This window comes from Lissotriton vulgaris, chromosome 6 (assembly GCF_964263255.1).
Source record: "Lissotriton vulgaris chromosome 6, aLisVul1.2, whole genome shotgun sequence".
NCBI lineage: Eukaryota > Metazoa > Chordata > Amphibia > Caudata > Salamandridae > Lissotriton > Lissotriton vulgaris.
Window position 1 is genome coordinate 830,651,183 of NC_141694.1, and position 25,672 is coordinate 830,676,854.

At 43.0% G+C, this 25,672-nt stretch overlaps 1 protein-coding gene across 1 annotated transcript in view; it reads right to left on the bottom strand.

Annotated features, from left to right (window-relative positions):
* The window catches only part of LGALS8 (galectin 8), a 273,575-nt gene that overhangs the window by 203,326 nt on the left and 44,577 nt on the right, over nucleotides 1–25,672 (bottom strand). Inside the window, exons 2-3 of the mRNA XM_086926860.1 lie at nucleotides 10,678–10,734; nucleotides 4,594–4,682 (exon numbers count right to left, since the gene is read on the bottom strand). Coding sequence (XP_086782986.1) covers nucleotides 4,594–4,682; nucleotides 10,678–10,716 — 128 coding nt within the window. The 5' untranslated portion in view covers nucleotides 10,717–10,734. The remainder of the gene's footprint in view (nucleotides 1–4,593; nucleotides 4,683–10,677; nucleotides 10,735–25,672) is intronic.

Consider the following 25,672-nt stretch of genomic DNA (forward strand, 5'->3'; position numbering starts at 1 on the left):
ACCATCGCACGGAGTCGACCTGGCTGGGTTACCTTATTTTCAACTTCATTTTCGCACGTAGGCAATTTCTTGTGACTTTTTGCTTCTGTCTTTTTGCCCCTGTGTGACTAAAGGGGGGAACACAAACTGCCGCCTGCTGCTCTTGCGATGGGTTCCAATCTTAATGGTCAGATCGAGCCTGGGTAGAGCATGCCCTGCTCTGCGGGCATGCTGTATTAGAGAATGCACTTGAAGCTCCATCCACTCTCTGCACATATTTTTCATTGACTTGTGTTTTGTCCTTTGTAAATGCTGGCTTCTGATTCGGTAATCGGCTTGTTAGTCCCTCCTTAGTTCCGCCTAGCCTTCATTTGTAACCTCCCATGAGGACTGGCCCTTTTACTTCTGTTGTTTCACAGTCTGTGTTATTTAGTCTGTAAGCACTATTTCTTTAGTGAGTTTTATCTTACTGCAGGCATGAAGTGCTTTGCAGCAATATTCTGCGCACCAAGCACGCTTTCTCTTTCCAAGCAGCCGAGACAATGGCGGATGGCTCTTTGGAATGCCATAGGTCTCCCATTTAGAAGAGTTTGAGCTATTGGCATTGTAAATGACAACAGCTTAAACTCTCTCATATATGACACCTATTTCTTTACAAATATTTTTTGTGGCATGTTTCCAAGCGCCCCATGCCACGCTTGCACTTAACAGGGCTCGCCCTAAAGAAAGGGACGTGGTCTCTATTAAGTGCAAGTACGGCATGGGCGCTTGGAAACAAACAATATTTGCAATTCAATAGGTCTCGCATTTGTGAGAATTTAAACTTTTGGCATTTACAGTGCCAATAGCACAAAGGACAAGCAGCATTTAGTAATTATCATTGGAAATAAAATACCCAGACTACAGTACTATACATTGTAATGATGTAAAGTTTATTAAAGATTTCATCAGGGCCTGCCCTGCCCTTTTTTGGCTATCGGGTTGGAAAAACCCGGCCGCATCCCTAACGAGAGAGATCATTAGTGATTGTATGGGATGTGTGAAAGGGAAGGACATTCCATGGCTGTCAGGGGTGTACCAGAGCCTATGTAGCGTTAACAAGGGAAGAATATTCTTAGATCCCAGCACAGCAATTACTTCAAACAAAATGAGCTCAGGAGTGCCCTCTATTTGCTATATAGAGCTGAAAGGATTGTAAAGGAATCTAAAAAATCTCTTGTCCTTAGCTACATGGCTATTGAAAACTCTGTACACCCGCTGGCTAACTACATTACCCTGCCTAAGAGCCATTGGGAGAGGAGCCTTTTGTTTTGCCTAATTAAATTTGCATTATGTTTTCCTCTTGGCCACCACTCTGACCTTGACCCTTTACTTTGTCCTTGTGATGGCCAGCGTGGTCAGTCTACCTTACATTTCCTGTTCTTCTGTAATTACTATTTAAAGTATATCAAGTGGCTTTTAACTCCGTATTTTAAAAAGCATAAGCCCATCACTTTGGAAAACGCCTGTTAGAGGCTACTTACTCTGGATGATGAAGAACTGGTCTTTTGCACAAGCACTTTCTTGAGAATTGCAGTTCGCGCACTCCAAATTATGTTTAATCCGTGAGTTTTACCCATTAATGAATTTCCATGAATTTAAAGACTATTGTACATTGTATGCTACTAATGTTTTTATTATGACTCTCTTTTTATATTGTTATATTTTTAAATCTGTTGTTGTGTTGTGCTTTTATGGATATAATGTTATCCGAATAAAGTGTTTTTGAAAATTTGATGTATGATTTCAGTGTCAATTATCACCAGGGCAGCATTCATAGTTACATAGAAGCCCATTAAAGGCAAAACAACAAATCCTGAATATAAACAAACTTGGATCACTGACCAGAACAGGTGAAGATAAGAGACTCTGTTTGTGGAATACAAACGTAGAAGTTTACAGTGCGAATTGACAATGTTTTACCAATTGATGTGCTTACAAATCACTTTAGTACATATTGTGCCTCCATATTCAACTTATGTACACTCTAATCTCTGATAAAGAACACTTTATGTACGCGCTATATAACACTTTATAAATAAATCTATTAATTTCAGTTTGCTTACTTTTGTATTCGTAAAATCCCAATGCATCTCTTTTAAAAGTGTCTAAAGTAAGAGTACATATCTTTTAAAAACGGTTTGAAAGTAAACGAACAAACAGGTTACAGTGACCCCTGCCTGCATGTCACGTTCGGCGTTGATCCATCTAGTGTTGTTTGAGTTATGTTTTAGCAAAACTCTGCCTGCGAGATTTGAAAGGGAAGTACCTCTTTATGGATTTTTAATGTACCATCATGACCAGCCTTTACAGGATTAATCTTATATGCCTACATACATTTTTGGACCTCCGTTTAATTTCTGTCACTGCTCTGATTTCACCAAATTTAAAAAGCTCCTCGAGACCAGGCTGTTTAGGCTGTGGGGAGGGTGCTGCTGAGCTGGCGCAGCGCAGAGATACACTTTCAGATGTTATTTGTGCGCATTATCAAGTGGATATAACATAACATAAGTGGAGATTCGTCAAATTTACTTAGTATCATATAGATACTTTTCTACTGAACTGTCCTTCTCTGCCATAAGTATAGATCAACGATGAGTGTGAAACTGGATCACATTTAACAGTATTAACAATCCTAACAGTTAAAACTCATGTACAGATGCACAACACTTACCAAATAGTTCTTGAAAGCTACACAGACTATTGGGTAAGAGTTGGTACACTTTCTATTTATTGTTCGCAGATGCATTAAAAGTCCAAACCTGACAACAAATGAAAAATATGATAATCATCAAATAATTCACTGACCAAAGTAAAACCACAATACTTTATGAAGTCTATATGAACAAGCATTGGCAGAGCCAGTTAGTCTCACCTTTGAATGGTGAGGGACTAACTACTGGCTTTGCAATGGTGCTCCTATGCACTCTAAAAAAATGATTTTACATTTACCGTTCTAAAATGGTCCTACCTGGGATAGTAAATTAAAAATGGCAAAATGGTAGTTTGTGCATCACCACATATGTGCATCAGCGTACATGGTGTCCATCTTGGAATGTTGAAAAAATATTTTAAAACAGCTGCTGTGTGCGTGAGCATACGCCCTGACATTTTCCGCCACAGCCTAAACAGCCAGGTCTTGAGGAGCTTTTAAAATTTAGCAAAATCAGACCAGTGACAGAGATGAAGCGGACGCTTATTTCAAGTACCTTCCAAAAACGTATATATTCATATGTATTCTATCTAAGTTGTCTTAATTCATCAAAAATAATGTACAGTAAAGTATGATGTCTTTCCTGCACATGACCCCAATTTCGCAGTTTATGTAAATTTAAGCACCAAATCCCAAAGCACTATTTGGGTTGGCACTGTATTACCACGCGAGCACTGATCCACCTAACACAGTATTTTGTACTACAATCAAATCACTCACAAACACATTTTTATTCTGCGTCAACACCTGTATATCCTCGTTAAAGATGTGAATAGGTACAGAATTAAGAGCATAAATGTCACTCAGAATTATTGTGATACCTTCCAATGTTCTTCTCATTAAGACATACCTCGATTTCTATTAAACAAAACAGTGTAACACCTACCCTCTCAAAGCACCTAGAAATCATGGCTTCCTGATAATTATTCAAAATCGAATTAGAATGTTCCCCAAGCAACTCCACATGCAGTCATTGTCCAAACGTAAAACATGTAATGCCAACCAGTCGGCAAGGGTACTTAAAAGAGGAGCCAGTTACCCAACTAAGGAAAACCCCTTTAGCCCAAACAGCACTATCATGTGCCCATAATTGGACAACACCATTGAAACAAATGGTAATACAATGCAGCCATATACAGAATGTTTCATCTCACAAAACACCATATGTATGGAAGTTGCAGAACACTTACACTTGTCAATGAGCTTCCAATGCCCAAAAGTAACAACAAAACATACAAATAATAAGAAAGCACCAACTAAACATGCAGAGCAACATACCAACATGTTGTCCAAACAAATAGATCCACAAATCAGAAGCTAAGCACTTGGAATCAAATTATAGAGAATTACAATAAAAACTAAACTTAATTGTGCAGATTGAATGCCAAACTCTCCTCAATAATAAGAAACCCAATACTAGTGGGACAGAATGGCATGAGGCATTTACTGCATTCGATAAATACAATTGCCGTAAGATGCAAAGTTTTTATCAGGTGTGGTGGATACCTTCTATTCCAAATATTCCCAAGAAAAATTAGGAATTACATATGATGTCTCTAAATTAGCATGTATCAAAATAAAAAAAATATTTTTTTCCTTGCTGACTTGCTAAAGTTGATCGGGAAGTGCATTGTTTGTGCAGAACATGTCATTTGAATTCCTGTGCAAACAAGTGAGGATTTCCACATTTTACTAGCAGTTGATTAAACATGGATTACTTTTTTACAAAACGGGGCACGAAGCTTGTTCTGGTGCACAAGATGACTACTCTACTATGATTTAAAAAACTCTTGCGTAATATTGCAAATTCCTAGAATATGATTGAAAATTTGGTCTTCGAACGCTGTGCATTGAGAAAATACCTGTCAGCATTATCAGGAACAGTCCCATGGATAGCAAGCATGTGTCCAGCTTGAAGGCCCCCTGGAATTGACATAGCAAATGGAACCCCCTAGGGAAAGTGAGAGCAATTTGAGAAGGAAATTAGGATTTTTCACACAATCAATAATTTGTTTTAACAAAACCTCTATATGAAACAACAAATTACTACAATATTCAGTACAAATCAGTAGCTTTCACATAACACAGACCACTAACATTAGTTGAATTCACAAATGAAATTCAGTTTATGCAGACGGCATAGGTCTGATGGTTAAAAAGCAAGGACTCTGTATGATGTTCATTTGGAGCATGTTCTGCGTGTTTAATAAAAATATATTTTTTTTTAAAGCAAGGACTCAACAAACACCCATTACCTGGCAAAGTTGTGTTGCATTAGCAAACTGATGCAGACTAGAAAGATGTGGGAGAGATGTTACTGAACCTCGCACTCCCTAAACTGAACTTTTAAGATGGCGAGGAGAGACAGAATACAAAATTAACATGATAGTGACTCAAAAGTGATGTACCAAATTGGTACTGTAATATTAATGCTCATGCCATGCAGCACTACTATATACCACTCACAGACTCTTCATTGCAGAAAAGTCATCTACATTTAATTACTTTTTCTACATTACCTAAGGTCCTACAAAAACAAACGTTTGTGTTGAATGACAAGATCCTTACAAAATCAGTGCATTGTCTGCTATGAGGGAGTAAGAGACTCCTTGTAGAAAAGTGTGTTTTTGGGGGGAAACACTTTGAGAACGATAAACTAGTTACAATAGAAGGTGTTGCATGGAAACGCATGGAACATAAGAGTACAGCCAGGTAAGGAGCTTTATGTCTGCAAAAGTCCAAGATTTCCACTTATTCGGAAACATAATTTAAAGTCAGTTTACCAAGTAATTGTTTCAACCGGCATTGTTGAAGTGGTTCTAATGAGCCCAGACAACTTCAGGGTACCTGCATAGTGGCTACCGCAAGCTATGTAATACCTTGACTAACCCCACATACGTTAACTATATATTATCCTATTGTGGGCATCTAACTTCCTCTGTTACATGTGCTTCAGGCAAATTTGGGTTGGGGGGGGGGGGGGGCAGTTCTAAAGAACGCTGTAGGCATCACACATTAATCCCAAACTCCACGATTCATTTGTTTGTGCAGATTTGTTGTTAACAATCCTAATAAAGGTCAATAAAGACATATATTCAGGTGGAGATTAGGACCCTCGGCCACTTATTAAAGTGTACTGGTTAGCATAGCATTGTAGGAACCTCCTAAAGTAATCCTTAGCTGACTCTCACGTGCCCAGCTTTTATGAAAGTGTGATCAAATTCCAGCTCTGTGAAGCTTGTCTTATGAAAGTGGATATCTTGCAGACCATTTTCGGAAAAATCCAAGATGGTAAATGCCTTTCTTGGTGGATAGGAGCTCTTCTAGCCTGAGAAACCCCACCTTTGATCCCAGAGTAACCCAGATTCCCTTCCCCTATAGATACATCCCGATTCCTATAAAAGAAGAAGAGAAGAAGGGGTCTCCCCCAGAGTGTACACACACTATGACCTAACACAATATCAGGCTGTGCCCCTGATAAGAGAAACTGTACTAGCCATGCAGTGAAATACCTAATCCGATACCAGCAGAGACCTACTTAACAGACTACAGCAGATGTCAAACTTCAGAGGCCAACAAGGAGAAACAAGCATTTGCAATGCAATAGGTCTCGCATTAGGAAAGTTTGAGCTATTGGTATTGTAAATGACATTTTTTTTATTTATGTTGTGTGAAAACAGCGAAATTAAACGCGTTGTCATTTACAATGCCACTAGTTATAACTTACGCAAATGTGACACCTATAGCATTTGTAATGCAATATGTGTTGTATTTACGTGAGGGTGGGTGAGGGGGTGTAAGGGTGTGAGGGTGTGTGAGGCTGTGCAAGGGTGAGGGTGAGGATGGGTGAGGGGGGGTGAGGATGGGTGAGGGGGTGTGAGGGTGAGAGGGGGTGTGAGGGTGAGAGGGTGTGTGAGGGTGAGAGGGTGAGTGAGGGTGAGAGGGCGAGTGAGGGTGGGTGAAGATGTGTGTCTAAACCAAACGGATGACGGATATAGAAAGACAGGAGGTGTGTGGATAAAGGGTCTATGAGAGAATAAAGAACTGTTTTTCAAAGTTAATAAGTATGCAAAAGTCAATACTGAAAAAAGGCATTTTAGGAATTTTTTTCTGTTAAATGGTAAATCTCATTCATCATGCAAATTTCTATTAAACACTTTAGGCAAAATGGTTTCTCAGTAAAAGTATTCCATGAAATCCTGTTTCAATGCAATCATATACAACCTCTGCAATAGGAAAACTGCTAAGTAGCACTTTAGGTTTAAAACCAACCTAAAAGCTTGCTTTCCCCCACCCTCTGGCAGATTATCTAATATTACCCACTTTATTTTACAGTTTAAAAAACAATTCTCATTCACGTTTTATACGCAGTTGGAGTTTAATGTCTTCTACTTAGGGTTATGTACTTTCGGTGTAAGAGTACACTCATGCTAATTCACCGAATTGAACGACTCCACCAGTTCAAATGGGTTTCTAAATAGTAGTTACGGTAGGATAAAAATCTAAAATGTACATTTTAGCCGTCATCCATCATGCCCTATTTTCCCCAAACAAATTGGTTTCTTGTTTTAGACAGATTTAAAACAAGTTTACAAAACCAAGTAGCACAACCAGACAAACTGAAGAGGAAGTTAGGCGAACAAACGACTGGTGAGGAACTTCCTTCCCTTTTTGCAGAAATGTGTGTGCTACACTTCCAAAACCTCTACTTGAATATCTATAGTTTCAGCAAAGAAAATGCTACAATTTTGTACAAAACCAGTGCTCTACAAAATACTGTAGAGGTTACTTCAGGCCTCCGAAAAAGCATTATAAAATTAGAAAAGTGTATAAAAAAAGGAAGAGAAAAATCAAGCCTTGTGGTTTGTGAGCTTCCACCATATGACAGTGCGTCAATTTTCAACCACACCGCCCGCTTGTCTGGATGTGTCAACAGACCATTTTAACATAAAAATAGATGTCCTATTCTGTCTGAGCATAAAACCCGGAAGAGGCTTGATAGGACAAACATTAAGCTTAGTTTCATACTGGATAAGTGGCCACATTGAGTAGCCTGGTGTATCCCTTAGGCACATCCAAGTTGTACAGTCATAGTGGGAGAACACCTTTCCACTTCCACCGAGACCCCCGGACGTTCAAAGAACATTTGGAGATGTTTCTGGCTTAAAACTAGTTACTTAAAATCTGTTTTTCTGTTTTCCTTGCTGCATAATCAAATTTAGCACTTTAAAAGGTCTACTTAAAAAATTGAAATATTTATAAATTATAATGCACAATAATCGGACCAGAATGGCAACCCACGCTACGCCGCTGCCCACTCTGTATATATTTTAAAACATTGGTAACAATAGGCTAAGCAGACAGCTGAGGGGTCAAGCCATGCCTAAAAATCACATGGCTCACTCCTTAATACACATGGAAATCGGCGTTTCTTGCAGCTTTCCAGCTGTACTACTCCTTGGTGGTGTAAATAAAACAATTGTGCATCTGCAGTCTCTGTACTTCTACTGCTCCTTTTGAGAATTCAGCCCAAAATCTGTTCAGCTAAATTCAATAGTCTTCAAAGAATTGGACCACACTTTAAAAGGACATCAGGGATTATTTGCAATATTTGAGGCTCAATCACGATAAAATTCTGTAAGCACGGACACCCCTGCATCTGAAGAAAAGGGACTGCGCATCGGAGTGCCGCCGCGCTGCTCTTGGCCGGCCGGCGAATCAGGTCGCGGCCGACCGGAAGTCCCGCCTCCCGAGGTCCGCGAGCCCGATTCAGAAGAGGAGACGAGCCGCGCTGCGCTGTGAGGAGCCCGCCGGAAGAGCGCAGTCGGTGAGTGGGGCCCAGGGCTGAAGTGAAGTGCGTGCGTGCCTGTGTGTATGCCTGGGAGGGGAGGGGGGGAGTGTGTGTGTGCGCGCGTGACTGTGTGTGATTGAGCCTGTATGTGTGTCGTATGCCTGCATGTGCATGCGCGCGCCTGTGTGTGTGTGTGTGTGTGTGTGTGTGTGTGTGTGTGTGCGCACGCGCGCCTGTGTATGCGTGCATGCAGAGGGGTGGGGGGTGGGGGCTGGCTGTGTGCGAGCAGGGGCTGTGAGTTGATCTGCGCAAGCGCGGGTCAGACGCGCGCTCCCGCGGGGAAAACTGCAAGCTCGTAACAGATTGGTGTCCTCATTCCCCAGCATTCTCACTAACGGGCCACAATAGGTCTGAAGCAGACACCTCAATGCTCACGCATTGAGGGTTAGGTCTGCTCGACCTAAAAACTGGGGAAACACGTCGTGAAGATGTAACTACTTACAAATGAACACTGTCAACCCTTGCTGTAGGTTAGTGCTCCACACACAATTTTACACCATCCACACTTCGAGTTCAAATGGGGCCCTGCAGATCAGATCTCTCACTTCCACTGCAGCCAGGCTCAGATGAGCGCCTGTTGGCAGAACCATTTCGGACTTACTGCTCATTATGTGTGATGACAAAACTGCAATTACAACAACTTCATTCATTATTATGAACGGTTTATTACAAACCTGCAATCTACTCAATTTAGGTTGAATTATTCTTTTGACTTTAAAAAGCTCGCGTGAAAAGCCAATAACTTGTTGAACTCTTATTTCTTGGCGGAGAAAATAGGCCAGACCGCCCCCTCTCATGCCCCTTCCTCCTCCACCCACGGATGCAGGCAAATCAAAGGGTATTGGTTCAGCGATGACCCCAAAGCCTGCAATTAAGTGCATTTCTTTGGGGAGGATGTCTTGCCTGGTCTTTTCTGTTACTCCATCTTCGCCTCGATAGTAGGGACAGTATCTTGCTTTACACCACTGCTGACGGACTCATGCCTACACAAACTAGTCTGCAGCAACTACCGTCTATTGAACAGAGTTGTCCTAACAATTTCTCTAGTTTTTCCTCAGGTCTCTGCAGAAGAGATGGTATTTCTAATTGGGGGCATCCGGGGTTCTTCAATGTCACCCACTCTGGAAATATCCTAAACGGGATTCCTTATGTGGTATGCCAAACACTGACACGCATTCATAATACCTCGTATAGTAACTTCGAGAAGGCAGTGATGACCCACTCTTGACCAAATCCACAATGAAGTCTAATAATTGGATAGGCTGTAACAAGTGCTGGCTAGCAGCGTATGTCAGCAACATATGACACTGTTCACCATGACATGCTCCTTTTGCAACATTCCCATATGGGTATAAACTGTGGAGTTGAGAAATCCACAAGGCTCCCTTCTTTCTGGCCTGCTCCAATACCTAGTTTGTGGACAGCTAGTGCGCAAATGGCCGCAGGCACAGGACATAGGCAGCATATTTCCCTGTTGGATGCGCTGCCTTTGCCAATATATATAGATTGATTGGCTCCTAGCGTGCACAAAAGATTCAAGGCATTCTTGACAGATCAATTTTGTACTCTCCTCAACTAACATACTGCTAATAATTCAGGCCAAGTAGAAGCACACCAGATGCTATGCCTCAGAAATCGCTCGCCATTAGTGATACGTGGAGTGAGCATCCACTCTTATTTATTAAGAAGCTAAGAATCTTGTACTCATCCGAATAAGTGTGCATTGTTTTCTTTTCCCCCTTTCGCTGTATTCAGTTCAGCACCAAGACGTTTTAACTAGCATATAAACACTATATGAAAATGGAATACCATTCCATACAATACTAACGACTGAGAGGGTTCACCTTTCACCCTTCTGTCGGTATAGCTTGCAACAGCTAACACTAACTCTAGCCAGATTTAAATGGGAATATTGACCAATTAATTTTTGATTGTGAATGTGCTATGGCACAACCAGCAGTCAATAATTGGTTTAATAGTGAACATTATGACTAGCTCTAAGTACAATTATGTGTGAAAAGATTTCAACTATGCTGGAGGCTGGTAGAAATAGTGGCTGGTGCTGAATGATGAAGTGTTGCAAAAGATGACTTACCGGATCCTGGAAGGTTCTCTGAAGTCCATCCTCCATCATTTTTCTCAAATTATGAAGCTGTAATGAAATAAGGCCAAAATAAAGTGTTATATGAAAACTGAAATCCTGTCACAATGCTAACACTGTCACAACATGGATATATCGCCTTGCTCAAACAACTTTACAGCTACATTTTCAAAACATCAATGGCAGTACACAAACGTATCAATGGTAGAGTACAATTTTTGATGTTAGCTAAGACCTTTTGATTTTAGACAGAGAGAGTTGTGTGTGCGTGTGTGTGTACAGTCACTGAAAAAACAAAGGTTTGAGGGACATTATAGCTAAGCTAAGGTGTCACTCATACAAAATCAGAGAAATTTAGCTGTTATAGTTAGTGAGCTAACTATAACTCGCGCCCCGCAATGCACTACTAATGACCTCACATATTACATCGCTCATGAAATGGTCAGTGACATCACTCATGACATATTAAATGACATCATCTGATGACTGTTTTTAAAAAGTTTGAGTGTGAAATTATATAGCAAGGTGTATTAGTGAATCAGTGGGTGTACGACCCGATTGGATGATTCCGCCGATTGGATGATTCCGTTGGTGAGTGACTAACTGTATAAGTGAGTGATTAGGTGTCTCAATGAATGTATGGGTGAGTCACTGATTGTGTCAATGTCTGTATCTGTGTTACTTCCAGTAAGCCCCACACAGTGGGAGTTGCCACACCCCCTTTCTCCAGCACTCTACAAATATGCCTCTTGAAGGATGAAGTTGTCTTTTCTCCTGAGGGTCCTTGGGGGCCAACTAGCCCTCGTTACCTCCAGTAAGACCCACACAGCTAGATTGCTGAGAGGTGGTCAGAGGCCACGCCCCTTTCTCCACCACTTTGCAAATGCACCTCCTGGTGCACTGCTAATTGAGGGATGAAATCCACTTTAGTTCAGAGGCCATAGCAAACTGTTATTTCCCGGGGTGCACACCCTGGGACATTACTGGAGCCAACCCTGGGGAGGTGGCGGTCCGCAGGGCCATGTAGGGCTCCGCGAGTGGAGCCGCCAAGGCCCCCTCCAATGTAATTAAGCTCCGGTGAGGTGGACGTCCCTGGGGCTGCAGTGGGAGCAATGCCCCCCACATTTGTCAGATTTAGCTCCGGAGAGGTGGCAGTCCCCGGTGCTGCAGGGGGCCGTGCAGGTCACCATATCACTTTGCATATCCTTGCCCCGGGGACGGTCACCGGAGCAGTGGGAGTGTCATTTTGCCCCCACGCATTTTGGGTTTTCACTGCCCGGGAAGGTGGCAGTCCCTGGGGTTTGGCATAAGCCCAAGTGGGGGGCCCCATGAGTCCTCCTCCTTCATGCCCTCGAGATTTGACCCTCTGAGGGGCTTTTTAAAAAAACAATGCGCGGGAGACTTCACGTCTTTTTATTTTTATTTTGCTACGGATTCGCAGATCCACCCGTGAGTATGCCACAAAATAAACAAGCATTGGCATTGCCAATAGGTCTCGTCTTTGGGACCTTATAAGTGTTTAGTTATCCAGCACAATATACTTGGTGCAACAATATTAACTGTTGCATGGCTAAACTCTTATAAGGTCCCAAAGGCGAGACCTATTGGCTATGCCAATGCTTGTTACCTAGGCTGCAGACTCGCGCTATAAACGTGATGGACAAGAGTAGGTACAAATCATAAGAACGTTAGACCTGTGCGGGGGCGCAAAAAGAAAAAAGAGAAATATATCCATATTAATACAAGGAGCCTTAAGAAAAGAGCGGTCAAAAAAGAGAAAAGAAAGGGGTGTAAATAAGGTGTATAACAAATAAAAGGGCTCACCGTTAATGCAAGGCAGTTAAGATGGTAGAAAACTCATAGAGTCGCATCCCCAATATAAACAGGATCTGAAGGGTGGAAGCGGGGAAAAGAAAGGCTGCAGCTTCGTATGGCCAGTCCCTAGCAGGAAATGGCAAGGGGGAATGAATCACAGGATCCCAAGATGCAGTCAACGTTTAAAATATGAGCTCCCAGGCGAGAGCATCTTAATAACAGAGCAGATGAAAACCATAAGCCGCATTCATAGTCGAATAGCTGTATGTCAGTCCAGCATCTTAAATGTAGCAAGCAATGACGAAAACGGCAAAACACTGCGCAGGGCGTAACCTACCTAATTTCAATTAAAGCTTCCAAGATGAAAGGTCTGCGCCAGGGGTTAGCTCTTCCTATCGAAGAGGCTGCAGTAGCGATAAGGGAGCATGCAGGGCATTCCGTTAACTACAGTAAACCTAAACATGAATTCAGGAGAGCTAAAGAGAGATACCGCAGTCGAGACAATGCAAACTAGGAAACCGGTGAAGAACCGCGGCCGAACGAGGAAGCTCTTACCAATCGATCAGGAAATCGATCAGGTGAGCGGCATAGTGGCCAGAGCGATACGAAGGCTCCTCTGAAAAAGGGAGTAAAGGCAGGGTCAACTAATTTGAACTCGTCGGTTCGGTGGAAGCCGCCAATCGGCATTGCATACCAGAAGCATCTGACTCAAAGGTGAATCAGCTGATAGCCCAGTCCTGAGAGGAAAAGAGCTCCTCCCGTTAGGATCGTTGGCCAGGTGTATAAAGATAGATAAAAAGCATCCGCCAAGGGAATATAAAGTGAAGGATATATGCGGCGAGGTGTCAGATTGTGACCCGAGTGCATGAAGATTAATTAAGGAACTCCGCAAAGGAAATAAAAGGCAGAGTGTCGGATAAGATATCCGAGGGTATGTAAACATTTAGCCTTCCATAAAAGCAAAATTGGGCAAAAGATCAAGTACGCCATCTAGAGATGGGAAAAAGAGAAAATAAAGATAGATAAAAGGCACCCGCCAAGGGAATATAAAGCGAAGGATATATACAGCGGGGTGTCAGATCGTGACCCGAGTGCATGAAGATTGGAAAACATATGCAACGGTAAAGCCTTATGGTCAAGAATGTCAAGATACACAATAAGGATCAAGCTGGAAAAACCAAGGAGAACAAGCATTGGCTGCGCGGCCGGGCTGCGAAATGAAAAAAAATAAAAGCGAGATGTGCGCACGCGTGACGAAAAAAAGTGCTGTGCACTTCGCGTGCTTGCTTGTGCGCGTAAGGGTAAGCTGGTCGCCGCTTTGGAAGCACTTCCAAAAGCGGCTTACTAAATGTCTCGCTAGACTAGGCATGTGCTGGGCTCTAGCGACACCTAAAAACGCGAGTTGTTTGCATGCGCGATGAAAAAAAGTGCTGTGCACGTCGCGCGCGTGCTTGTGCGGGTGAGGGTAAGCTGGTCGCCGCTTTGGAAGTACTTCCAAAAGCGGCTTACTAAATGTCTCGCTAGACCACCGCATGAGCTGGGCTCTAGCGAGACCTAAAAAAATGCTTTTAAAGCGCACTGGGGTCCTTTTGGGACCCCCACCATATCTGGGGTGTCAGGGTATTCGTACCCTACCCCCTTTTCTTTATCTTTAACTTTTTTGGGGGAACTCGGCTTCAAGCAGAGTCTCAAGATGGCTGCCAACACTTCCTGGCTGAAGGGTTGGCACCCAATCAAATTTTAGTAGGATTCATGAGTTCACTGCCAGGACTCGCGTCCCCAGATATCTGTATTTTTTAAAGGTAATATCTCTGAAACTACTGAAGGGAATCATCCTGAAACTTTTAACAGAACAGCTGAACCAAAAAGGGGAAGTGTTGTGAAACGTTTGTGGAGATTCGTCAAGGGGGGGCCAAAGTTATTGGCAAAACAAAAAACGCTTTTTCTATGAAAACTTTGGTCCTAACTGGAGAGATATATATATATATATATATATATACACACACACACACAAACATTAATTTTCCTTCCGTCCACTGCAACCTGGGGCAGTGGGTCAGCCCTATTCAGTTATTGATTACCTTCACTGTGAGTGTGCCAAATTCTTCTCTTTCACAAGAAGCATACAAAGTAGATCCCTTCATTGTCAACTACTACAATGGCAGTGTGCGTTTTTTACGAGCAAAAAAATGTTTTGCTTTTAGGTCGAGTCTGGGCAGCACATGCGCTGCTCTGCGAGGCATGCTGCTTTTGAGTATGGACTTGAAGCTCCGCCCATATTTTTCATTGGCTTGTGTCATTGTCCTTTGTAAATGTTAGCTTCTGATTCGTTAATAGGCCTGCTAGTCCCTTCTTAGTACCGCCTTGTCTTCATTTGTAACCTCCCATTGTTACACGGTATGTCTTATTTAGCCTGCAAGCACTATTTTCTTTAATGAGTTTCACATACTGCAGGCACCACATGCTTTCCTACAACATGTGCCATGCACGCTTTCACTTTCCAAGCAGCCCAGAACAATGGTGGCCTCTTCTTTTAAGTGAATTAGGTCTCACATTTACAAGAGTTTGAGCTATTGGCTATGTGTTAATTATCAAAACAGATAAATAAAAGGCATTGTCATTTACACTGCCAATAGGTTAAACTCTCGCAAATGCAAGACGTATTGCATGGCAAAGGCTTGGTATATAGTGGCAAAGGCAGCTTATCCAAGAATAGCATTTAAATAAAACATTGACAAAGCTAATAGGCTGGTAGCCAACACCCGACATGTTGGTTTTGCCAGTGCTTGCTAGAGTTGATTCAATGACACCTGCACCCGTTATCTCATATTATTATATACAATATACACTAAGTGCCGGATGTAGAACAATTTTTGTGTGCGCAAACAGGTTTGCAAACCCGTTTGCGCATGCAAACCATATTTTGCGAGTCGCATTTTTTTGCGACTCGCAAAATAGGGTTTTGCAAGTTGTTATCCTAATACAAGCGCAACCCTATGTAAGAATGTTTTGTGTTTGCAATTGCGGGTGCAAAACACTTGTAAATTACCACCCTTTTCAAGAGGGTGGTAATAGGGTCGCAAAAGGGAAGGGGACCCCAGGGGACCACTTCCCCTTTGCAAATGCAGGGGGAAATATTTTTTAAGGGCAGGTAGTGGTAGCAAAAGACTTGCAATTTGCGAGGGGCTATTTTGCCTGTTGTTTATCTGACCCTAGGGGACATGGGGTTTGGTTGGCAGATTTGCTTAGGGACTGGTTACAGAGAGTGAGTGGTATGAAAGACTCATGGCTCAGGAAGTGAGTCTTGGATTCTTGTATGCTAATTCATCTGTTATTGTAATTGGTGTTTTAATGATAGAAACAAAGTATGTTTGCACAAGGGACACTTTGTTCAGCCGTTTATTGTTATAGCTGTAATGGCCCCCCATGAAGTATTAGCTGGCTGCTTGTAACGTCATCATTTAATACACCCCTGTCACGTCAGTAATTAACTGCAAGTAAACAGAAAACTGAACAATGTAACGGAATTAAAACGAAACTGTGCAGCTGAGCTATTGCTTACTGCAATATTGCATAACATTCAATTGGTGTGAATGCAATCTCACACACTTAAGATCATAAACGCCAAATCTATATTTAGCTCAATAAAATAATTCAAATGAAAGTGTGTAGCATTCTCTTACAATTTTTCATTTGTGAACAATATACTAATTAGTTTGGGAGCACAGACACAAATCTGTAACTATTTGACTAGTTTTCTTTGTTACATCGGGCATCGTAGTTTTGGTCCCATCTTCCATTCAGAAAATCAGTGCATACTGGGAGTTGGAGTCTTAACTTGTTTGATACGGATGTCATGATCAATGTTCACTCTAAATTTTTTCCTCGGTGTGCGGCAATGCAAGATCTCTGCGCTGCAGCCAAGGCTGTGTGCGTCAAGCATGCGAGCGCAGCCTGCGAGTATATACATCCATGGCAATTACCACTCAAAACCTTTGTTTACAATGAGTTTGAGAACAAGGGCATTTTTACACAAGTAGCTCTTTTTAACAGGGTCTTGAGACAGTATTGCAGTGTGGAGACAGATCATCATGATATTGTTTATTCTAGTTGCACCTTTATAACCCAGGCTCAGAAAAGGACAGGACTCAGAAGGGAGCATCATTATATAATTCTACTGAAAATTCTTGATTGGAGCACTGATCATGTGGAAGGGGGTTGCTGGAAGACTATACAAGAGAATATATATTAGGCACAGTCAGTGACCTGGCCAACAAGGGCATGAAAGAGATGAAAAAGGGTAATAAGTTCAAGGTTGTTCCGTACAAGGGCCCCAAAATATGTTTGGCCCAGGGCCCCCAAATCCTTAAGATGTCCCTGCCTCACCGCCCGCAGCACTCCCTCAGCGAGCTGCCACTGAGTGATGGGCTGAAGCCTCCATCAGTTTGTGGCTCCTATCAAAGTATCCAAGGTCAGTTATCTTGGTGGTCGAATGTGTTAGCAACAGCTGTCTCTTCAATCTTAGCCTCTAACACTGCAAGTCCCAATGTATCTCTTAATTTGTGTTGCTTTGGTAAAGTTAAACTTGCATAGTTGCTATCTGTGCATGCTTCTGTTAAAGCTCAGGCTCCTGCAGCAGGCGCAGATTGCACCCCTGTTGATTCAAGTTGGAAGCACACATCACCTAATCACAGGTTGGTCCATTGCTTACATGTCATTGGCCTGTTTCCAGCCCAATGTTAGATCCACATTCATTGCACTCAGTAGGCCTTTCAAAGTAAAGCAGGTCTTAATTCCTGCAGTAAACAGTGAGTATTCACTTTTGGTTTGGCAACTCAATATTCATTTGCAGCAAGCTTTTTGTCTGTGATTAAATGGGAAACTATTTTAAAGGAATTACATTATTTGTGGTGTTGTACTACATGGTGTTAGATGAACACCTTTGGGCTTTTTCCAATAGTAACCATCGACACCCACCAAAACTGGTGCAGGCTTTTGTAATGGTCATTTTGAAACTGACACATAAGTTTGGGAAGAAACTAACTCATTGTTCACTCACACTCAGTTCTGTGATCTGCATATTACACCTTTGTAGCAGGCACATTAACCCTTTGCACTACTTTAGAATATAGGCTGACTGAGCCACTAGACATTCTCTGCTCTCGCTCTCCAGCAGGAGCATTGATCACCAGAGTTGTCTAGACACTTATTGTTGCATGAAACTGCCGGACACCAAAGTAAATATGTAGCACCTGCTTTTAAACCGAAAAGTTTTTTTGAACATTTATTTATTTATTATTTATTTATTTATTATTACAATTTGTAAAGCGCAACGATTGCCCGTGGGCATTTTGGCGCTATGACTTCAGTTAGTATCTCCGAAGGAAAAACAGGAGGAATTCTGTCAGTGATAGTTGGGAACGGGAAGGTTACTGGTCGAACAACCAGGTCTTCAGCAATTTCCTGAATTGAAGAAGAGAGTGAGTTGATCTAATCACTAGCGGAAGGGAGTTCCAGAGTCTGGCAGCTGTAACCGTGAAACGTCTGTCTCCCCAGGTGGCAGTCCTAGTCTGCGGTACCACTAGTTGATGCAGTGTCGTGGATCTTAGTTGTCTTGTAGGACAATATGCAATGGGCTGCTCTTTAAGAAACTCGGACCCTTGTTTGTGAAGCGCTTTAAAAGTTAGGCATAACGTTTTAAATGTAATCCGATTTTTAATCGTCAACCAGTGGTAGTTCCTAATTGTTTGCCTAATCGGTTTAAATTCAGGGGTCCCGGAAAGCAGTCTTGCCGCCGCATTCTGAATCGTTTGTAGTTTGGCGACCACCCGGGATTGGGCATTGGCAAATAAGCCGTTACAATAATCCAATGAGGAGAGTACCAATGAACTCACCACAGTTTTTCCAGCACGTTCTGGAAGAAACGGAATTATTTTTCTTATAAGCCTAAGCTTATGAAATGCAGTGGGCGCTGTATGGTTTGCATGGGTGACAAAATTCAGCTTTTCATCAAAGATTACTCCCAAGTTCCTAACCTTTTGAACGGGACTTGGTAAGGCTCCTAGTGATGGAGGCCACCAGACTGACGACCATAACGGGGAGATTTTCCCGAAAATGACCACCTCCGTCTTCTCAGAAGTAAGCCTAAAACAATTACAGGCCATGCTATCTTTGATCGCTAGCATGCTTTCTTGGAAACGTGCCGCCACCTCTTCTCCATCATTGTTGATGGCGAGCACCAGCTGGGTGTCATCGGCATAGGGGTAAGGCTCATCCGGAACGTTTTAATAACTCTTGCTAAGTCCGACACATAGATGTTAAAAAGTGTCGGACTTGGGGATGAGCCTTGGGGGACCCCACAGTGTAAAGCCAGATCAGCCGACTTAAATGGTCCTAGCGTTACAGCCTGTGTTCTGCCAGATAGAAAGGAAGCAAGCAGGTCCTTTGCTCTGGATTGAATGCCCAGATTTCCGACACGGTCAATCAAAATAGAATGATTGACCGTGTCGAATGCCGCAGATAAGTCCAGCAGTATGAGCACTGCTGTCCCCCCCTGGTCTCTGATGACTCTAATATCATCGGCGGCTTTGATAAGGGCAGTCTCCGTGCCGTGGAGTTTGCAAAACCCAAACTGTGAGTCCTCTAGCAGGGTATTTTGTTCGATGTATTCGGACAGTTGACCATTCATTGCTCTCTCAACTACCTTGGCTAGAAACGGCAGGCTGGCTATAGGTCTATAATTTTTCAGCACGTCTTTGTCTAGACAAGGTTTTTTAAGAAGAGGTTTTAAAAGGGTGTTCTTTAACATGTCCGGATAGATCCCTGACTTGAACATCACGTTACAAACGTGCGTAATGACTTCGCTTATCAAATCCATTACAGGAGGAAAAACTTTCGGAGGACAAGAGTCCAATGCTGACCCCGTTCTTATAAGTTTCATGATGTCCGTTATTGGATCCTCCTCCATTTCTTTAAATTGAATTAGTGAGCAATCAGGGTGTATGATGTAGGAGATGGGAGTAGCAAGCTCGTCGTTGGCTGAGAACTCAGAGTAGATGTCATTTACTGTAGAGAAAAAGAAATTAGCCAATGAGTCACAAAAGGCCTGAGAGGGAGAGGGGACCATATCTGGAGATTTCCCAGCCAGTTGTTTCACCACATCGTACAGTTGTTTACTGGAATTTTTGGCATTGTCAATTTGTTCCCCAAAGAACTTCTTTTTTGCCTCATTAATCACTTTTTTGTAGTTGACGAATGTCTCCTTATATCGCAATTTACTGCCCCGGTCATAGGACCTTCGCCAGTTTCTTTCATGGTTCCTACAGACTTGCTTTTGTCTTCTTAGATCTTCTGTGAACCATGGTGCAGAGGGCACCGTCCTATTTCTCAATATAGTCTTGGATGGCACCAGTGTGTCCATCGCACTGCCTATCCAACCGGAGAATTGTTTCGCAGCTATGTTAGCGTCTGCGGAAATAGTTGGGCGAGTACTGACCAACAGCGCTCTAAGAGCTGCATTATCTATGTCCTTCCAAACTCTAAAAGGCTCTTGACGTAAGGGAACCTGTCTAGTTATGGGAAAGTCACCGGTGGAAATGGTACATAGGATAGCATGATGATCGGGCCAGGTAAGGGGGAGGATATCTTGTAATGTTATCCCTTTTATGTTGGAAAAAATGCCATCCAAAGTATGACCGGCTTCATGTGTGGGTGCTTTTACCAGTTGAGCAAGCCCCAGGGTTTCCAGGTCAGCCGTTAGGGTTTGGGTTTCGATATCATCCGTTTTTTCTAGGTGGAAATTTAGGTCACCCAGGACCATGAAGGAATCTTCGATTGCCAAAGATTCAATCAGTGACATGAGATTGGACAGAAATTCGGAGCGATATATAAGTGCTTCTTTGAGATTGTACGAGGGGGTCAGCTTAATAGCGAATTGGAAGGCTTTGCATGTTGTAGATGGTATAGGAAATGTTCTAACCGAAAAGATATTTCAGGTGATTATTGCCAGGCCCCCTCCTTTTTTTCCCTGTCTATCCAGTCGGTGTACAATGTATCCCTGCGGTACCGCCACCACTAAGCCTGGATCTGACGCTCCATCCATCCATGTCTCCGTGATAAACAGTATATCTATTTTCCTATCTTGGATCAGATCAACTATGTCCTGTCTGTGCCTGCCCAACAATCGGGCATTAATGAGTGCTATTATAATTTTCTTAGTTTCGTTGTTAGATCCATTTCTAAGACTGGCTTTATTGTTAATGAAGCGTAAAAAGGATTTGTAACTGGGACAACTAGTAATTATAGTACGTGGGATAATCTCAGGATCATACTGAGGGCAAGTGCTACAGCACATAGCACCTCCCACCCCACAAGGTCATTGCCAGGTATGACTCACCAATTTCTAAAGCCACACAGCAACAGAGCCACAGCATATAAAATTCAGAGATGTCCATCATAAGTCATCATTTGAAACAAAACCCCCCAAAAAACATTAACAAGCATTTGCAATGCAATAGGTCTCGCATTAGGAAAGTTTGAGCTGTTGGTATTGTGAATGACAAATTTTATATTTATCTGTTGGTTTTGAAAATAGCGAAATTAATAGCTTTGTCATTTACAATGCCAATAGTTTTAACTTTCGCAAATGTGACACCTATAGCATTTGAAATGCAATATGTGTTGTATTTACGTGACTTAGATGTATTGATATTACTAATAACAATGTAGCATAATTATGTGGCAATGAGTGGTATTGTGTGGAGTGTGTTGCATTCAGTAGAGTGTAATTATGTGGTGTGTAATTATGTGGCACTGAGTGGTATTTGGAGTGTATGTTGCATTAAGTGCAGTGTAATTATGTGGCATGTAATTATGTGGCACTGAGTGGTATTTGGAGAGTATGTTGCATTGAGTGCAGTGTAATTATGTGCCGTGTAATTATGTGGCACTGAGTTGTATTTGGAGTGTATGTTGCATTGAGTGCAGTGTAATTATGTGGTGTGTAATTATGTGGTACTGAGTGGTATTTGGAGTGTATGTTGCATTGAGCGCAGTCTAATCAGTAGAGTGTAATTATGTGGCGTGTAATTATGTGGCACTGAGTGGTATTTGGAGTGTATTTTGCATTGAGTGCAATGTAATTATGTGGCCTGTAATTAAGTGGCACTGAGTGGTATTTGGAGTGTATGTTGCATTGAGTGCAGTGTAATTATGTGTCACTGAGTGGTATTTGGAGTGTATGTTGCATTGAGTGCAATGTAGTTATGAAGCATAATTATGTGGCACTGAGTGGTATTGTGTGGAGTGTGTTGCATTCAGTAGAGTGTAATTATGTGGCGTGTAATTATGTGACACAGTGGTATTTGGAGAGTATGTTGCGTTGAGTGCAGTGTATTTATGTGGCGTGTAATTATGTGGCACTGATTGGTATTTGGAGTGCATGTTGCATTGAGTGCAGTGTAATTATGTGGCTTGTAATGTGGCACAGAGTGGTATTTGGAGTGTACGTTGCATTGAGTGCAGTGTAATTATGTGGCGTGTAATTATGTGGCACTGAGTGGTATTTGGAGTGTATGTTGCGTTGAGCGCAGTGTAATTATGTAGCATATAATTATGTGGAGTGTATGTTGTATTCAGTAGAGTGTAATTGTGTGGCGTGCAATTATGTGGCACTGAGTGGTATTGTTTGGAGTGTATGTTGCATTGAGTGCAGTGTAATTATGTAGCATATAATTGTGGCACTGAGTGGTATTGTGTGGAGTGTGTGTTGCATTCAGTAGAGTGTAATTATGTGGCGTGTAATTATGTGGCACAGAGTGGTATTTGGAGTGTATGTTGCATTGAGTGCAGTGTAATTATGTGACGTGTAATTATGTGGTGCGGAGTGGTATTTGGAGTGTATGTTGCGTTGAGCGCAGTGGAATTACGTAGCATATAATTATGTGGAGTGTATGTTGTATTCAGTAGAGTGTAATTGTGTGGCGTGTAATTATGTGTTGGTCTGACTTGTTACAACCATGGCAAAGCCAACCAGTCTTGTCTTTGGGAACTATTAGTTTTGCTACTGGGTTTTAGCCATGCTGCACAGTATGCATGGTGCTGTGTAGCATGGCTAAATAATTTATTAAAAAAATATGATACGAATGGCAGTGTCATTTTAAAGGCACGCACACGTGCCTACAAAATTATGCCAGTGTTTTTTGTTTTTTTTTAGTTACTGAAAAGGAACAAGGTATTACACTATATTTTCAAATTTGCACTCCTTTTTGAGAAGCCTACGCTTTATTATTTAACATAAAGTGTCAAGAACGAAATATGCGCTTTTAAAAACACTAAGGGCGCCGGTGATCAAGTGCTATGTTAAATAATAGAAACAATCCAACTACTAAAGCGAATGTGTTTATAGTAAAAATCCGATTATTGGTAATCGACTGTAGCCGAGTACTCACGGCAGCGATTGTTGGCCTGCGAGGTCCATTGGATGCGGGAATCTTAGGCTGCTGTTCTCCGCGGGGTGCGGGGCTGGAGGGGCTTCCACTCGCGGGGAGAAGCTATGATACAGCTGCGGGGTCTTCAAGTCCGGCGGCTCTGGCACCACAGGGATGGACAGGTTCAGGGTCCCGCCCCCAGTATTTCAATGAGGGGTGCAGAGGACACGGAGCGCTTCTCGCCTCCCGCTCTCCGCCCGCAGAGTAGGAAGTGGGAACCACGGCTGTGTCTGGAGTAGATCGGGTTCCCCTTGTCACCATGGACACTGCTTTGAACCATCCCATTGGCTGACCAGGCATTCTAAGCTTTAAAGGAGCATTGTGCAAGCATATTCGCGGACACAGGATCACTATTTGATGACACTGAGCGCTGGATAGCGCGCGCCTTGAAATATATTTTCACATTTCTCCCCGCGTTGCTGTTATTCGAATAAAAGATAATAATTTCAGAAGAGTGAAAGCTGTGTCACCTTTGGATGACTTGAATATGTAGCCTTCAGTGTACCCAACTTTAAACCAGTAGCGATTACCTAAAGCCAGATGCATAATAAAAATCTGTTTTCTTTTTTTCAATTCAATGATGAACGGTACTTGAAGAGGAAGCCTCCTTCTCATAAGATGGCCTGAGTATCTGCCCGCTCGAGGCCTCCGCCTACCCTTCCTGCAGTTTCGCTTGCACTTTCTCCGCCGCACCAGTCCCTTTTCTATGTCGGCGCTGCACTGAAGGACACAGTCAGCGGCTGGATCTGACGTCACCTCCCCGGGCGCCGCAGCTTGCAGCGTTAGTGTGAGCACCGGGGCAGGGCCACGAACTTGGTGCCACCTCGGGGCTAAAGCTGGGGCGGCGGAACACCGACATGATCCCAGCACACCACGAGCATCCGTGAGAGCAGCAGCCGCAGCCGCAGCCATGGAAGCCCGCTACAATCTGAAGAGCCCCGGTAAGGATAAGCAAAGCACCTCCCTCTCACTCATTGTGAGCCTGGCAGAGGGCAGCTGCCCGTGTCACCCAACCACCGTGTGTGTGTGGGGGGGGGGGGTAGAAGGGCAGAGGGCGGTGGCGGCGTGTGTATGCGTGCGTGTCTGTGTGTGTGCAGGGGGGTGGGGGGCGGCAGCGTGTGTATGTGCGCGCGCGCCTGTGTGTGTGTGTGTGTGCATGCATGCAGAGGGGTGGGGGCTGGCTGTGTCTGTGTGTGTGCGCCGTTAATGCATGCAAGCGAAGCGAAAGCAGGGGCTGTGAGTTCGTCTGCGCAAGCGCGGCTCAGACGCGCGCTCCCGCGGTCAAAACTGAGACTGCAAAAGCGCGCGTCTGAGTCGTGTCCACATTCCCAAATACGGCTGACAATAGTTGTCGAAGCTGACAGCAATCAATGCTTCGCATTGAATGCAGGTCGTGCTTCGACCTAAAAAAGTAGTCAAAAAATAGTTACCCGGCTCAAAGTCTGAACCTAAAGCACAGCAGTTTCATTATTTAATTTGAGCAAACTCGACCAGGGGCCGGTCTATGTATAGCAGGCGGGGGAGGTGGAGTGCCTGCACTATAGGGACTGACATGTTTACAGTTCTTGTCATAACAATGAAAGTGCAAAGCAGCTCTGTTCTACAGTGCTTACAATGGTAGTTTGACAAGAGCGTACAAGCATACCAAATCAACATGTAAGAAATAGTTTCTTGTACAGAGGGTGTGCTGCGCGGATGCTACAAACCGAGCATACTCACTGAAATGAAAATAAAAATTTCTTGTGAATGCGTGCAGGTCCCCCACCCCTCTGACACTAAAGCGAAAAGCGGAAAGTAGAACTGCTGCCTTCCCTAGACTTTATGGCATTCCACCAGCCACTAACCTGAAAATGAATACCTGCTGCTCCCCCTTGTGTTTTAGATGCACACTTCACTTCACCACCAAGGAAAAGACTGTACTTTTCACAGCGCTCCTATTTAAAAGACTGTGCTGGTAAATGGTCTAAATCCCTTGTGAATCTGAGACGTGCGCACTTTGATAGACTGTGTGCGCACTTGGGACATGCGTGCAGGTTCCAGGGAACAATGGTCATGATCTGGAAAATCTACATGTGTCATCCGGGCCGGCGCTAGGCATGGCAGCTGCCCAGGCCCCGTCCCCAGCCCACCAACATGGGACCCACACCTCTAAGGCCCCCTGCCTTTGGCCTCACAACTGTGGTGTAGCACTGCGTGGTCCCCTTAGCTAATTACTGCCAGAGCTACACATGATTTTTTAATCATACACTTTCTAGCAGTTTTTAAAATGGAATAAAAATTCTACCAATCTCGCAAACAAGAAATAGAGCAATACATTCAGAAAAATGATTGATCAAGAGCACACAATGTATCCAAGTATGAGGCCTAGATTTTTTTTAAAAAGTGTATCCTCGTTCCACTTTTGCAGTTAGTCCACTAAACCACAACTGCGGTGTCAATGATTCTGACAGCAAGGCCAAGGGGGTGCCCTCCCTAGGGAATTGTCATTCTAGTCATAGTGTTTATTTCCGTCATATTTGGTTGAAATGGAGAAGCTGAGATTAGATGTCAAATATTCTAGGCCCCTGGCTAAAACATACCCACTGGTCAAGGTCCTGTGGCAGTGTTTATTTAATGGACAGTATGTTTGCTAGAAATTGATATTTACTACTGTTGCATAAATGCTTAAATTCCATTTGAATACCAGC